At 42.4% G+C, this 14922-nt stretch overlaps 1 protein-coding gene across 1 annotated transcript in view; it reads right to left on the bottom strand.

Annotated features, from left to right (window-relative positions):
• Nucleotides 1–14922, bottom strand: part of mrc2 (mannose receptor, C type 2) — a 248976-nt gene that overhangs the window by 96389 nt on the left and 137665 nt on the right. The window contains exons 11-12 of the mRNA XM_048560554.2: nt 13063–13208; nt 1507–1727 (exon numbers count right to left, since the gene is read on the bottom strand). Coding sequence (XP_048416511.1) covers nt 1507–1727; nt 13063–13208 — 367 coding nt within the window. The remainder of the gene's footprint in view (nt 1–1506; nt 1728–13062; nt 13209–14922) is intronic.

Below are 14922 nucleotides of genomic sequence, written 5' to 3'. Positions count from 1 at the left end.
TCCCTTCCCTGTTACTGGATCAGAATCGTATAATTCCCTTTCTAATAGTGCTGTGGATATATCTACCCTCATTAGATTACTGCAGTTGAAGAAGACAGCTCAGTCTCCTCAAGTCTAGGAAATGCTGGCCTAGCTAGCGATGCCCACATCTTGTGAATGAATGTGAAAAGAACGTTACAGAGTCAAGGTGGGTGATTGAATTATAGTGTAGATAAAAACCATAATCTGACTGAATGGTGGAACAGGTGGATGGGACTCAATGGCCAACCACTGCTCCTATGTTAAATTAAAAATAACAGCTCATCAGCACATGTCTGTCTCCGTGCTCTATCACTCTATGCCTATGTGACCAATACATGTAAGTGGGTAGCTGTAATCTAATCAATCAAACATAATCTGCACACAATACTATAGAAGTTGTGGATTTTTGCACACCCTTTTCAACAAGTAAAGGGAATTATATCACCCATCCATATAGCCCACCCATCTCTACCGCCTCAACAGATGACCTGGGGGCCCTTAATCTCAGTTCAAGGAAGCTGAAGAATCCAGTTTTCCAACCCACTGTAACGAGCTGCAGCCTCAATAATAGATCATTCAGAAGTTTCCCAGTTTCTGAGTCACAATTGGATGTACTCTGCTTAAACTACCTTTCATACCAGCTGTTTGACAACTTTTACCCTTGTCCTTGACTGAAATCAACAGTGCCCTTGATGTGTCTATCCCAATTTCCATACTTCTCACCCATTTCCTGTCCTCCTACAATCTCCATATAGGCTCCCTGAGAGGATACTGCCTTATGACATTAACTGTGATTCTCTCTCTACAGACTCTGCCTGACCTGCTGAGCATTTCCACCGTTTTCTGTTCATATATCAATAGAACTTGTTCTGCGATGGAGCAAATTGTTTCTGAAGCTGTATTCTCAACTTTGGCCCTCACTTTGGCAACATCGCTCTACCATCCCAGTCAATCCAATCCACAACCGTGACAATGAGTGTACACATTCTGAAATCTTCTTGTGCTGACTGTGTGAGGAGCTTTGCTTTGAACCCAGTCTTATTACATGACTGTTTATATATAAAGTGATTTAATCACAGCTGCCAGAAAAGCGGTTCTGAATCTGTTCCTAAAATAAACATGCCCTCATACATTGTTGCATCACATCATTTTTACAAGGCTCTTGTTTAGAGTAATGTTTAGACAGTGAGAGATCAGTGCCATAATCAAATTTTGACCCATTTCCTATCTGAAACATATCCGGAGGATGAAAACCTTGGAAAATGAAAGCTTGCAGTGCCTTAAATGTAGCAAAGTGTCCCGAGGGACATCACAGGAACATTATCAGAGTTTGATGTTGAGAGACTTATGGAAAGCTCAAAGTGGCAGACTTTAAGAAGCACTGCACTAGGAGGAGAAAGAAGTGGAAAGATGTAGAAATTTAGGAGGGAATTCCAGGGCGTACGATCACAGGAATTGATGAGTGAGGAAACTTATTTTCCTTACCTTATAGCAGTATCGCAGAGTCGGGGATGAGGACCATCCTGTAGGGCAGCTTCCTGTCACACTAGGTGTGGGAGTCACTGCGGCCGGTCCAGTTCCTGGATCGACAGAGGTTGCCAGGTTTTGCCTGCAGATGTACTTGGCCCTGAAGCTGTTGCAATCTTTCACATCCCATAATCCAACAGAATTTCCGGTCGCCAGCACCACACAACCGCCTTTATAACCTGCAACAGAAGGCTCAGTTCATACATTCAGCATTCCTGTGTGACACAGCAAGCCACCAGCCAGGAGGCATGCATGCACACAAACCAGCCAAGTATTATTGCACTATTACACATTAAAAACAGCAGGTTGATTAAGCTCAGTCTCCTTCATTAACTAGCTTCTTACCTGCCTATGTCCTCTGTGACCTGTGGTGCAGCCAGATTAACTTGCTGAACAAATAATCATTTAAGTATAGATGGGTTTTCTGTCACTGCAGTGTTCACAGATCAAAGAGCAAAAGGCTCCATTGCTGTACCCGAAACTTCACCCTCTTTTCCAAGCAAGGGTTTCAGATTCTTTAGGTGGTTCATGCTGTTTCTGGAGTGGGAAGCCCAGAAATGATTAAAGTAAGAAGTGACAGACAGCAAAACCCTGGCTTTTAAGAGAGAGCTGGAGAGTCAATCGCCACAAACTGTGGGCAGAAATAAAAATTACTGAGAGTCTTCAACAAGGAGATCGAACACCACAAGGCCCCTGCAGCATGTGGCACAAAGCAAGATCAGTAACAGAAACTGGAATATCAGGGCCCTGGGATTTAGTCCCTGTCCTGCTTAGATTTTTGACAAAAAGCAATAATCCTGGATATTTGAGACAGGCCAAAATGGCAGCCAACATTTACAAATGAATCAGTGTGAGAATGAATTAATAGCTTAGACAATGAATGGTAGTAAACACACTGCTCTGTCAAACTGCAACACAATGTAGCCATAGGGGATGAAAGAAATCTCAATAATTACGGTGTAAACCACTTTCAGCTGGCAAATATACATTAAGTGTAACAGTTTAACAGTCGTCAGTAAGATGCTGGACTGAACACTTGGGAATTTGCTGCAATTGGTATCCCACTGCCAAAAATAAGCTTTCCTTTGCTGAAGGCAGTTTCGATCCTTCTAGTTTACATTAACACTTTAATAACACCATAACCTGCCTAATCATTTAGCCAGCTATTAAACCAGAAATAAAGACACCACAACAGAACTATCCCACCAGCCCTCACAACTGGCTTATGCTGCAGACCTTCAGGATGAATAAGTAAGCCCCTGCTCAATGCTGGTTGTGGCTGGGGTAGCCATAAATAGTGCTGTAAATAGATTAAATCAGGAATGGGGCAAAATCAACCGGAGGTCCCCTGCAGCAATGCGTATGTGTGGAGATAAAAACAAAAATTGCTGGAAAAACTCATCCAGTCTGGCAGCATCTGTGGAGAGAAAGCAGAGTTAACATTTAGGATCCACTGACCCTTCGGAACTGGACCTGAAACATTACCTCTGCTTTTTCTCCACAGATGCTGGCAGAGATTCTGAGCTTTTCCAGCAATTTCTGGTTTTGTTTTCAATTTCCAGCATCCACAGTTATAGAGTCATAGACATGTACAGCATGGAAACAGGCCCTTTGATCCAACGTGTCCATGCCAACCATATATCATAAACTAATCTAGTCTCATTTGTCAGCATTTAGCCTATATCCCTCTAAGCCCTTCCTATTTATGTCCCCACCCAGACGTCTGTCTTTCAGTTTTATTTTGTATGTGTGAAGATATTGGGGCAAAGTCAAAAATATGCTGAATTGTGATCATCCATCATGAATGTTGCTTTTGATGGGGATGAAAGATTATTGCAGGATACGCAGGAATGTAGAGTTGGGGTTAAAAATCGGATCAGCCATGATCTCATTGAATGATGGAGCAGACCCGCAGAGTTGAGTGGTTTACTCCTGTTCTTTGTTTGTACGCTCGTAAGACAGAGCCTCCTGAATCAATTAACAGCACAGCAGCACTGTGGTTACATTACTCACTACTGTCAAATGAACAGCGCCAATAACTTCAGGCAGCAAGAGTTCAAACCTCAACAAGGGCAATGTGTGAATTTGAGATCTTTTTGAAACTACCACAAAGAAAGACTGGTATGGCTAGATTGTTGTAAAAACCCAACAGGAACACAAATTCCCTTTCAGAAAGGAAACTGGCTTCCCTCTCCCAGACAGGACTCTATGCCCTGCCAGCTCCAGGCCAACAAGTCCTCCTCAAAAACCCAATCGGTTATATAAAACACTGCTACAGTAAAGAAGCCCATCACCAGTATCTCAAGGATATCTTGGACCAGACAATAAATACAGGCATACCTCGGGTTTAAGCTATTGGGCTCAAGCGAATCCGTAGATGACTATAAAAAGTGTAGCAGCACACTTTAGACGGAAATCGGAAGAGCAAAAATAGGATGAGATGGATCTGGCAGATAAGGTTAAAGATAATCCCAAGAGGTTCTATAGCTATAATAAGAGTAAGAGGACAGTGAGGGAGAAATAGGTCCCCTTAAAGATCAGCATGGCTGTCTAGGTGTGGAGCCACAGGAGGTGGGAGATTTTTAATGAATATTTCTCCTCCCTGTTTACTGAGAAGAGAATAGTGGATGCTAATAAGGGAAAGAAGTGGGGATGTTTTGGACTGCATACACATTACCCGAGAGGAGGTTTTTTCAGCCTTGAAGTGTATTAAGGTGGATAATTCTCCTAGGCCTGATCAAGTCCATCCTCTGTCATTGTGGGAGGCTGGAGAAGAAATCACAGAGGCCCTTGGAGAGATTTTTGCTTCATCTTTAGGCACTGGTGAAGTTCCAGAAGACTGGAAGGTGACTAATGTTGTTCTATCGTTTAAGAAAGGTAGCAATGATGAGCCACAGAACTACAGACCAGTGAGCCTGACGTCAATGGTAGGCAAGTTATTGGAGAGGATACGGAGGATCAGGATCAACCAACATTTGGACAGTCAAGCTCTGATTAGGGATGGTCAGCGTGGATTTGTGCAAGGGAAGTCATGTCTGACAAATCTTTAAGACTTTTTTAAAAAGAGATAACCAAGAGGATAGACAAGGGTAGGGCAGTGAATGATGTCTATAAGGACATTAGTAAGGCCTTTGACAAGGTCCCACACAGCAGGCTAGTCATGAAGGTTAGGGGGCATGGGGTCCAAAGTGAGCTAGCTAATTGGATTCAAAATTGGTTCGATGGGAGGAAACAGAGGGTGATGGCTGAAGGTTATTTCTCAGACTGGAGGCCTGCGACTAATGGTGTGCCACAGGGCTCGATGCTGGGACCTCTGCTATCTGTGATTCACATAAACGATCTGGATGTGAATGTACAAGGCATGATTAGTAAGTTTGCAGATGATACACAATTTGGAGGTATCGTTGATAGCGAGGAAGGTTATCAAAAATTACAGAGGGATCTTGATCAGAGATGGAAGTGGGCTGAGAACTGGCAAATGCAATTCAATACAGGTAAGTGTGAGGTGTTGCACTTTGAAAAGTCAAATCAAGGTAGGACTTACACAATAAATGGTAAGGACCTGAGGAGTGCTGTAGAACAGAGGGACCCAGGAGAACATGGACATAGTTCATTGAATTCAGCATCACAGATGGACTGGGTGGTAAAGAAGGCATTTAGCACTCTGGCCTTCATCGGTCAAGGCACTGAGCGTAGGAGTTGGGAGGTTCTATTACAGTTGTAAAAGTTGTTGGTGATGTTGCACTTTTTTTTATTCATTCACAGGATGAGGGCTTCGCTGGCGAGGACAACATTTATGGTCCATCCCTAACTGCCCAGAGGGTCTTAGCTGTGGGCCTGGAGTCACATGTAGTCTAGACCAAGGAAGGATGGCAGATTCCTTCCCTAAGGAACATTAATGAACCAGATAGGTTTTTCCAACAATCAACAACAGATTCACGGTCATCATTAGATTCTTTAATTCCAGACATTTATTGAATTCAAACTCACCATCTGCTGTGTCAGGATTTGAACCCGGGTCCCCATAAGGTTATCTGGGTCTCTGGATTAACAGGCCAGCAATAATATCACCAGGCCATTCCCTCCCCGTTTGGCCCAGTTTTATAGGAAAGGTATAGTTAAACTGGAAAGTGTGCAAAGAAGATTTACGAGGATATTGCCAGGACGAGTTGGCCTGAGTTGTAGGGAGAGGTTGGTCAGGATAGGGCTTTTTGATTTGAACGTAGGAGAATGAGGGGTAATCTTATTGAGGTGTATTAAATCATGACGGGCATAGATAGGATGAATGCATATAGTCTTCTTCCCAGGGATGGGGAATTGAAAACTACAGGGCACAGGTTTCAGGTGAGAGGAGGAGGATTTAAGGAGGACCTGAGGGGTAACTTCTTCACACAGAGAATGATACATATATGGAATGGGTTGTCAGAGAAAGTGGTTGAGGCAGGTACAATAGCAACATTTAAAAAACACTAGGTACATGGATGAGAATGATTTACAGGGATATGGACCAAATGCGGGCAATTGGAACCAGCTGAGTGGGCACCATGGTCAGCACAGACCAGTTTGGGCCAAAGGGCCTGTTTCCATGCTGTATAACTCTATAACTCCAAATAGTAGCTTTGCCAGCAGTGCCCAGATCTCAAAAACAAACCAAAACAAAAATACTGGATTTAATCTGGGGCAGGTCATCCCGGGTTTTATCGTTATATAATTTCCCATCAAGTGGCCAGAAAACAAAACTCTGAATAACCACCTTGGATGTTTCCAAAGATCATTTATATTTAACCATGAAAACCAACTTTGGTAAAAACAAAGGGACAAAGCATTAGACAATGGAAACAAAACTGTGTTGAAACAGCAGCACCGGGCTCTGCTGCTGCTGCTGCATTCACAGTGAAGTTGTATCGTTTTGACTTGTCCAGATTTTGTGTGTGTGTATTTTTATAGAACAGGACTATGTTATTAACAAGCCGCAGAGCTCAGATGTCCTTAAACAAAAACCTCAGCGGTTATAAAGACGAAGGTATTCGCCAATATAATCCTACTCAGGCAACCGTTCACTCTCCCTGCACATTTATTTCCTCATTAGGTGATATCAGTTCCATATGTGCCCGATATCAATGTGTGGCCAAATAGTAATCTGCCTGACTAGCTGCTGCTTGACCAGTGAGACCTCACAGCAGATAGAAATGCTTGATCTTTCTGTTGAAACTCTGTCCTTCTCATTTTCCTTACATGGGTGGAAGATTGCATTTGTATTCTGAGTGTAGCTAAAATGATAAAGGCCGTGGCTCAGTTAGTAGCATGTTAGGCTCAGAGTCAGATACTGTGGATTCAAGGCCCATAATAGTGACTTGGGTGTGACTCTCCAGCGTGTCCATATGGATACGAAAGGGTTAATACTGGGGAATGCCATAAGCACCACCCACTTTGATGATGCCATATGGGTGCGAGAGCAAAACAGCTGAAGACAGTTTGAGGTGTGCCTGATGCTGGATTGCTCTCTGTCACTTTTCACGGAACCAGAGTTGATCCCCGGCTTGATAATCATATTACAGCGGGTGATATGCTGGACCATGAGCTTACAGATTGTTGTCGATGGCCCCCAGTGCCTCATTGATGTACAATTTGGAGCTGCTAGATTTCTTCACAATCTAGCCCACTTGGCATGGCAGACCGGAGGGTAGTGAATGTTGTGCCATTATTCAAGGAGGGCTGCAAAGAAAAATCTGGGAATTATAGATCAGGAAACCTAATATCTGTGGTAGGTAAGTTACTCGAGAAGAATCTGAGGGATAAGATACACATGTCTTTATAAAGACAGGGTTTGATTAGGAATAGGCAGCATGGCCTTATGCGTGGGAGAACATACCTCACAAATTTTCTCAAGTTCTTCAATAAAGTGACCAGGAAGGTTGATGAGGACAGGGCAGTAGACATCTATCTGGATTTCAGTAAGGTGTTTGATAAAGTTCCGCATGGTGGGCAGTTCTGGAAGGTTGGATTGCATGGAATCCAGGGACAGCTGGCAAATTGGATACACAATTGGCTCGATGGTAGGAAATAGAGGGTAATAGTGGAAGGATGCTTGTCGGCCAGGAGGTCAGTGACCAGTGGTGTGCCTCAGGGATCAGTGCTGGGTCCATTGCTGTTTGTCATCTATATCAATGATTTGGATGAGAATGTACAAGCCATGATTAGTAAGTTTGTGGATGACACTAAAATAGGTGATATCGTGGACAGGGAGGAAGGTTATCAGAAATTACAGCAGGATCTGATTCAGCTGGGGAAGTGGGCCGAGAAATGGTAAATGGAGTTTCATGTAGATAAGTTTGAGGTGTTGCATTTTGGAAAGTCAAATCCAGGTAGGGGTTTCATGGTGAACAGTAGGACCTTTAGGAGTGTAGTGTAACAGAGGGACCTAGGAATTCAGATGCACGGTCCTCTGAAAGTGGAGTCACAGGTAGACAGGGCAGTGAAGGCGGCTTTTGGCACACTTGCCTTCATCAGTCAGGGCACTGAGTACAGAATTTGGGAAGTTATGTTGCAGTGTACAGGCATTAGCGAGGCCACACTTGGAGTATTATGTTCAGTTCTGGTCACCTTGCTGTAGGAAGGATGCTATTAAACTGGAAAGAGTGCATAAGAAATTGCAAGGATGTTGCCTGGACTCAAAGGACTGAGTTATAGGGAAAAACTGGACAAGCTAGGATGCTTTCCATTCCAGCATAGGAGACTGAGGGGGGATCTTATAGAAACATATAATATCATGAGAAGCATGGATAGGGTGAATGCACCCAGTCTTTTTCCCAGGGTTGGGGAATTGAGGACTAGAGGGCAACAGTTTAAGGTAGGAGGGGAAAGAATATATGGGACGCTGAAGGACAATGTTTTTTTAACACAGAGGGTGGTACATGTACAGAATGAGCTGCCAGCGGAATTGGTTGAGGCAGGTACAATAACAATATTTAAAAGGCATTCGGATGAATACATGGTTAGGAAAGATTTAGAAGGATATGGGCCAAGTACAGAGAAATGGACATTTTGGTCGGCATGGACCAGTTTGGGCCCAAGGGCCTATCTTTGCAGGACTCTATGGCTCTATAACTCTATAACATGATGGAGGGCATCCTTAATATGAAGACAGGACTTCACCTCCACAAGGACTGTATCATGGTAACTTTCCTCAATACTGTCTTGGGTGGATGCAACTGCTTCAAGTGGATTGGTAGGAATTATGTCAATTAGATTTTTGACTGTTAGAAAAATATAAACATAGAAAATGAAAGAAAAATGGGGCTATTTGGACGAGTGAGCCTTTTCCTCCATTCAACATGATCACAGCTGATCCTCTATCTTAATGCTTCAGCCCTGTTAATTTCTCACTGAGTTCCTTCAACTCCTCCTTCGGAACAGGCTGTTGTTTCCATCGCTTTTCTGAGAAGTTATTCATGTTTTCTGTGAACACAGAACTGAAGTAATTGTTAAACTGTTCTGCCATTTCCTTGGTTCATCATCATTAATTATCCTATTGCAGAGTAAAACTGAATTTTTTTTGTTACAGAGACAGGTCATTTGGCCCACTGTATCTGCTCTAACTCTGAGCACTTTAACTGAGTACCTATGTCCAGCCTTTACCCACAATCCCACAAGTTGTTTCTATTTAAATAACTATCCAATGCCCTTTTAAATACCTCGACTGATCCTGCCTCCACCACACTTCCAGGGAGTGCATTTTAGACCCTAACTTCCTGTGTGAAAAAGGTTTTTCTCACCTTGCATTTGCTTTTTTGGCAAAATACTTTAAAATAATGGCCTCTGCTTCTCAATCATTTTGCAAGCAGAAACAAGTTTCTCCTATTCAATCTATCCAGGCCCCTCATGATTTTGAAACATTCCATCAAATCTCCCCTCAGCCTTATCCTCATCAAAGAAACCAGTCCCAACATTTCCCATTTTTCCTCATAATTAAAGTGTCTCACACCTGGATCCATTCTTGTTAACCATTTTTGCACTCTCTTGAATGCACTCACATCCTTACAGGGTGGCTGCAATTCGCCAGCTGAAGTCTGACCTTTTGTTAGTTCATAATATCCTCTCTGTTCTTGTACTCTATGCCCCAGTATTGAAGCCTAAAAAACTGAAACAAACGGAGACTCAGCAGACCTAGCAATATCTAGAGAGAGAAACAGCTGATGTTTCAAATCTGGTATGTCTTAATACTGTGAGTTTTATGAACAGCTCTCTCTTCTCTGTCCTGTCACCTTTAATAACTTATGTATGTAGACACTTAGGCCTCTGCTCCTGCATACCCTTTGGAATAATACGCCCTATCTGATACTGTCTCTCCATATGTTTTACACCAAAGTGCATCACTTCACATTCCTCCGTATTGAACTATATTTGCTACCTGTCCAGCTACTCCACCAACGGAGTGTTCTTTTGAAGGTTTACACTATCTTTCTCACAGTTCGCAGTTTTCCCTAGTTTTGAGTAATCCACAAACTTCGAAACCCCACCCGTCTTAATCATTTATACATATCAGAAAAGCAAGGATCTCAATGCAAAGTAGGAGCAAATTACTGCAGGTGCTGGAATCTGAAAACAATAAATGCTGGAGATCCCAGCGGGTCAGGCAGCATCCATGGAGAGAGGGCAAACTAACATTTTGAATCTAGCTGATTCTTCACCAGAGCTGAGTCTCAATACCGATGCCTGGGAAACTCCACTATAAACTTTCCAATCAAAAAGTATTCACTGACTATTACACTCTGATTCCTATCATTCAACCAATTTTTACCACATTTCTACTGTCTCTTTACTCCAGGGCCTAAAACTTGCCTCACAAACACGTTATGTAGCACAGTATTGAATGCCTTTTAGATATCCAATGGCCTTGCCTCTCAATCACCCGTACAGTTTTCTGCCTGACACCTGTCATAAGCGTATTTTTATTCTTTAACTTAATTTCTGTCTCCATGGAGCTCTGGACTTGACCGTCCTACCTTACTCTTTTGAGGGAATATTTCGTGACTGTGTCTAAACCATCTCCTCTTTGAAGGTAGCCCATTGCTCGGCCACTATCAACCTCCTATTTTAGTTCATTCATCCCAGCTGTCTTCGTGCCTCATTGAAGTTGGCTCTCTGACAGGTGATTATTCTTATGCTGATTGGCCAATGTCATTTTTTACTGTCACCCTAAACCTCATGATTGTATTGATTAGTAGGCCCTAAATATTACTCCATTGTCACTGATTTACTTGGCTCACCTCATCGCCAAGAGCCAGGTCTAGCGGTGACTTCTTTCTTGCTCTACTTGACATATACTGCTGGAGGAAATTCTCCCGAACATGTGAGAAACACCTGCCTGCCACTGCCCCTTACACTACAATTAGCCCAGTCTCTACGCTGGAAATTAAAATTCTCTGCTATAATTACTCTTATGACATTTATACATCTCTGTAGCTTCCTTGTAGATTTGTTCTACATCCCTCCCACTTGTTAGCGGTCTATAGATTACACCAACCAATGTAACTACACCCTTCTTGTTTCTTAGCTCTAACCAAATTGATACTATTCTTGAATCCTCTGAAACATCCCTCTTTCTTCTGTAATGCTGTCCTTAACCAAAAATGCAACTCCTTTTAGGTCTTTCTTATTTTTTTTCTGAACATTTTGCAACTAAGGACATTTGTCCTCCAGACTTGAACTACCGTCAGACAAGTCTCTTATTGCCTCAACAACAGAAGTCTACATGGCAATCTGTACATGTAACTGCCCAATCTTATTAACTATATGCACAGCATTCATATAAATATATATATATATATATATATATATATATGCACAGTAACCCTGATTTAGAATTTGTTATTTTCTCCTTAACCCTGACTCTACATACTAATTTGTTATTCTATATTTTATTGCCATCTCCTCTCATGGCATTTTGTGCTGTCTGGTATTACTCCCTAACATTATCCCCTGGTTTCCACACCCTTGCTGAGCTAATTTAAACTCTCCCCAACAGCATCAGAAAAAAAGAGCCCACAGGAAATCAGTCCTGGCTTATTTCAGATGCAATCCTTCCAGTTTACGTAGGTGCTATCTTCTCTACAGCTAGACCCAGTGTCCGAGGAATCTAAATTATTTCTCAAGCACCATATTTTCAGTCATGCATTCATCTGTTTAACTTCCTATTTCTCTATTCACATGTATGTAGCACCGGACGTAATTCCGAGATTACTACTTAATAGGTTCTGCTTGCTAATTTTCTACTTAGCTCCCAAAATTCTGATTACAGAACTACATTCCCCTTCTAGTTTCAGACTGTGAGGGAGTTACAGTTGTCTTCATCGATCTTTCTCTTTCTACATACTTCTAGAAGCTCTGACAATCTGCTTTTATGTTGTTTGTAAGTTTATGTATATTCTGTTTTTCCCTTCTTAATCAAAGTCTTGGTCTTTGCTACATTCTTAATTGCTCTCAATGGTCACGCTTATTACTTTTCCTCACAACTGTATAGGGCCCCACTCTGGATCTATTATCCTTAATCTCTATCATTAGTCATCGTTGTGTCTCTTGTAATTTTGTTCGGAAAGGTTTTATAATATTGAAGCACAGTATTTGTTCCTGAAATAATAGCCATTGCCTAACCACTGTCATGCCTTTTAATCAAGTTATCCATTATACTGCAGCCAAATCATGCCTGATATGTTTACTGTTTCCTTTGTTCAGATTTAGGGCCCTAGCTTTGGATTTAACTACTTCACGTTCAATACTAATTAAGAGTTTTATCCTGTTACAGTTACCCTTCCTAAAACGGCCTCACACAACATGTTGGTTTCCTCATGATTTGCTGCAGACCCAGTCTGGCAGCTATGTCCTTTATTATTTGGTCAGCTTGGTTAGTAATGGGCCTATGAAGCCATTCTTGGTGATGGGCATTGACGCCTTTGAGAGTACATTATGTGGCCTTGTCATTCTCAGTACTTCTTCCAAGCAGTGTTCAACCTACAGCAGAATTGACTGTCAACTGAGGGTTGGTGGGAGGGGATCAGGACTCGGTAATCATGAGGAGGTTAATGCCCAAGAGACATCCTGCTAAAACCTCCTGCTTGACCTGATACAATGAGACATCATGGATCTGGAATTCGGGTTGAGGAGTTTTGGGCCACTCCCTGGGAGTACGAGGAGAAAGGGAGGGCAGGAGTTAGGAGCAGAAAGTGGTCATCCAGACATTTGAAGCCATTTCTCAGACAATGTGATGTGACTTTGTACAAACGTAAATTCTCACTCTATATCCAGAGAAAATCCACTCCACTAAAATCTTACACTATTTCCCAAGGCTAGTGAGGGGAATGGAATGGATCCATGTACATAGCTATTTGGTCACATTCTCCAACTGTTTCCTGCAAAGGTGTTGAATTGAAATCCACCGCAGAGGTGCTATTGCAAGGTGATGCCTGCTAAAATCTTTTGCTTGAGTGGCAAAGTCTAAAGGAGCCACGCAGTTACCTGGTTGGTTTAGATTCCAGTTGGTGAACGAGACGGCATCACCACCCATCCATTGGAAGACCCCCGGGTGGTTGGCATCTTGTAGAGCTGTCCAGAAGTTGCCGGAGTGACCAAGGATAAGGCTGATGATGAACGACTGCTCAAATCTAACAAGAGACACAGAGACCAGAGTCATAAAGGACAACAGCTTCAAAAGAGTAAAACATAGCTTCTGAAGAACAGATTAGATTAACTAATCCTCACAAGCTTTCACTTTTAATGGTAAACTCAAACTTCCAGATGCTGGTATTCCAAATTATGAAAGACGTAGAAATTGCGTTACCATACTCCTGTCCAATTATTTATGTACCCCAGATGATATCCCTTGGCTACTTGGCTCTAAATAACTAGACAATTTCACACGACTATAAAGCAAACCCACGTCATCTGAGGAGCACCTTCATCAGTTGGAACATCCATAGCCAATGGGATGAATTTTACATTAACCAGTCCCTCTGCAAGCCACGGAGTACTTGGTGATTATTTGGGATGATGGTGGTCGTGGACGGTTGAAGGGGGAAATAAACTGGCATTGATGGGGTGGGGGGATCCCACAGTGTTCTCAATAAGTGTTGGCTCCCTCTTCACTACTTTATCTTTCCTGAGAACAGGCACAGGAGGAGTTTTTAAGTCAGATTGAATTGTTATGGTCTAAACACACACTTGGTGTTGTGTGTGCATTTTAATTGCAGCATTCATGGTACCTCACACTGTTAAACGCAACAGCCAGAGCAGGGTACATGTGTAAACGGCCAGGTGAGACCAGAGTTAAGTTTTATACAATACTGTCCTGCACATTCTTTCAAAAGAGCAGAAGGAGCAGGAATTCTCAACTGGATCCTGCAAGGATTCATTCCATGTGTCTCTGTAGTTCAGGACTTGCTCACTATCACAGAGACCAGAGTAATAAAGGACTGCAACTTCAAGACAGTAAAACATAGCTTCTGGAGAACAGATTAGATTAATGGAATATTCCTCAACACTCCAAGAATCTTTCCCATAAACGAATACCTTGAATGCAAATGTGTGACTTTTTGATTATCAGTGCTGAGTGACATTGGCTTTCTAAAAGTTAAATTGAAGTTAAGATAACACGGTGTAGAGCTGGATGAACACAGGCCAAGCAGCATCAGAGGAACAGGAAGGCTGACGTTTCAGGCCTAGACCCTTCTTCAGAAATGAATTTCTGAAGAAGGGTCTAGGCCCGAAACGTCAGCCTTCCTGCTCCTTTGATGCTGCTTGGCCAGCTGTGTTCATCCAGCTCTACACCGTGTTATCTCAGATTCTCCAGCATCTGCAGTTCCTACTATCTCTTAAATTGATGTTCATGTTCCACTGGATGCACAGCTCGGTTTTACCCCTCGTAACTTCACACGTGGGTGCAGTGTAAAGATAACCAACTTGGGAAAGAGAAAACTGCCATTCTGCTTAAAGGACGGCCAGACTTGCACAGAACTTAAAAACACAGAAACAGGCCATTCAATCCAACCAGCCCATTCCAGTCTTAACACTCCCCTTCAGCTTCCACCCCCTCTGCCATTAGTTAACGCCATCAATATAGTCTTTAATTTTATTTCCACTGTGTATTCATTCCGTTTCCCATTAAATACTAATCAATTATGCCTTGAATAAGTAGTTGAACATTTTAACTACTTTCAGAAATTCCCTATCATAGAATCTTAGAGCATGGAAATAGACCCTTTGGTCCAACTCAACCATGCTGACCAGGTTTCCCCGAACTAAACTAGTCTCATTTGCCTGTATTTGACCCATATCCCCCTCTACCTTTCCTATTCAAGTACCTGTCCAAATGTCTGTTAA

Source organism: Stegostoma tigrinum, chromosome 31, assembly GCF_030684315.1.
Source record: "Stegostoma tigrinum isolate sSteTig4 chromosome 31, sSteTig4.hap1, whole genome shotgun sequence".
Lineage (NCBI taxonomy): Eukaryota > Metazoa > Chordata > Chondrichthyes > Orectolobiformes > Stegostomatidae > Stegostoma > Stegostoma tigrinum.
This window is presented reverse-complemented; position numbering and strand designations above follow the sequence as displayed.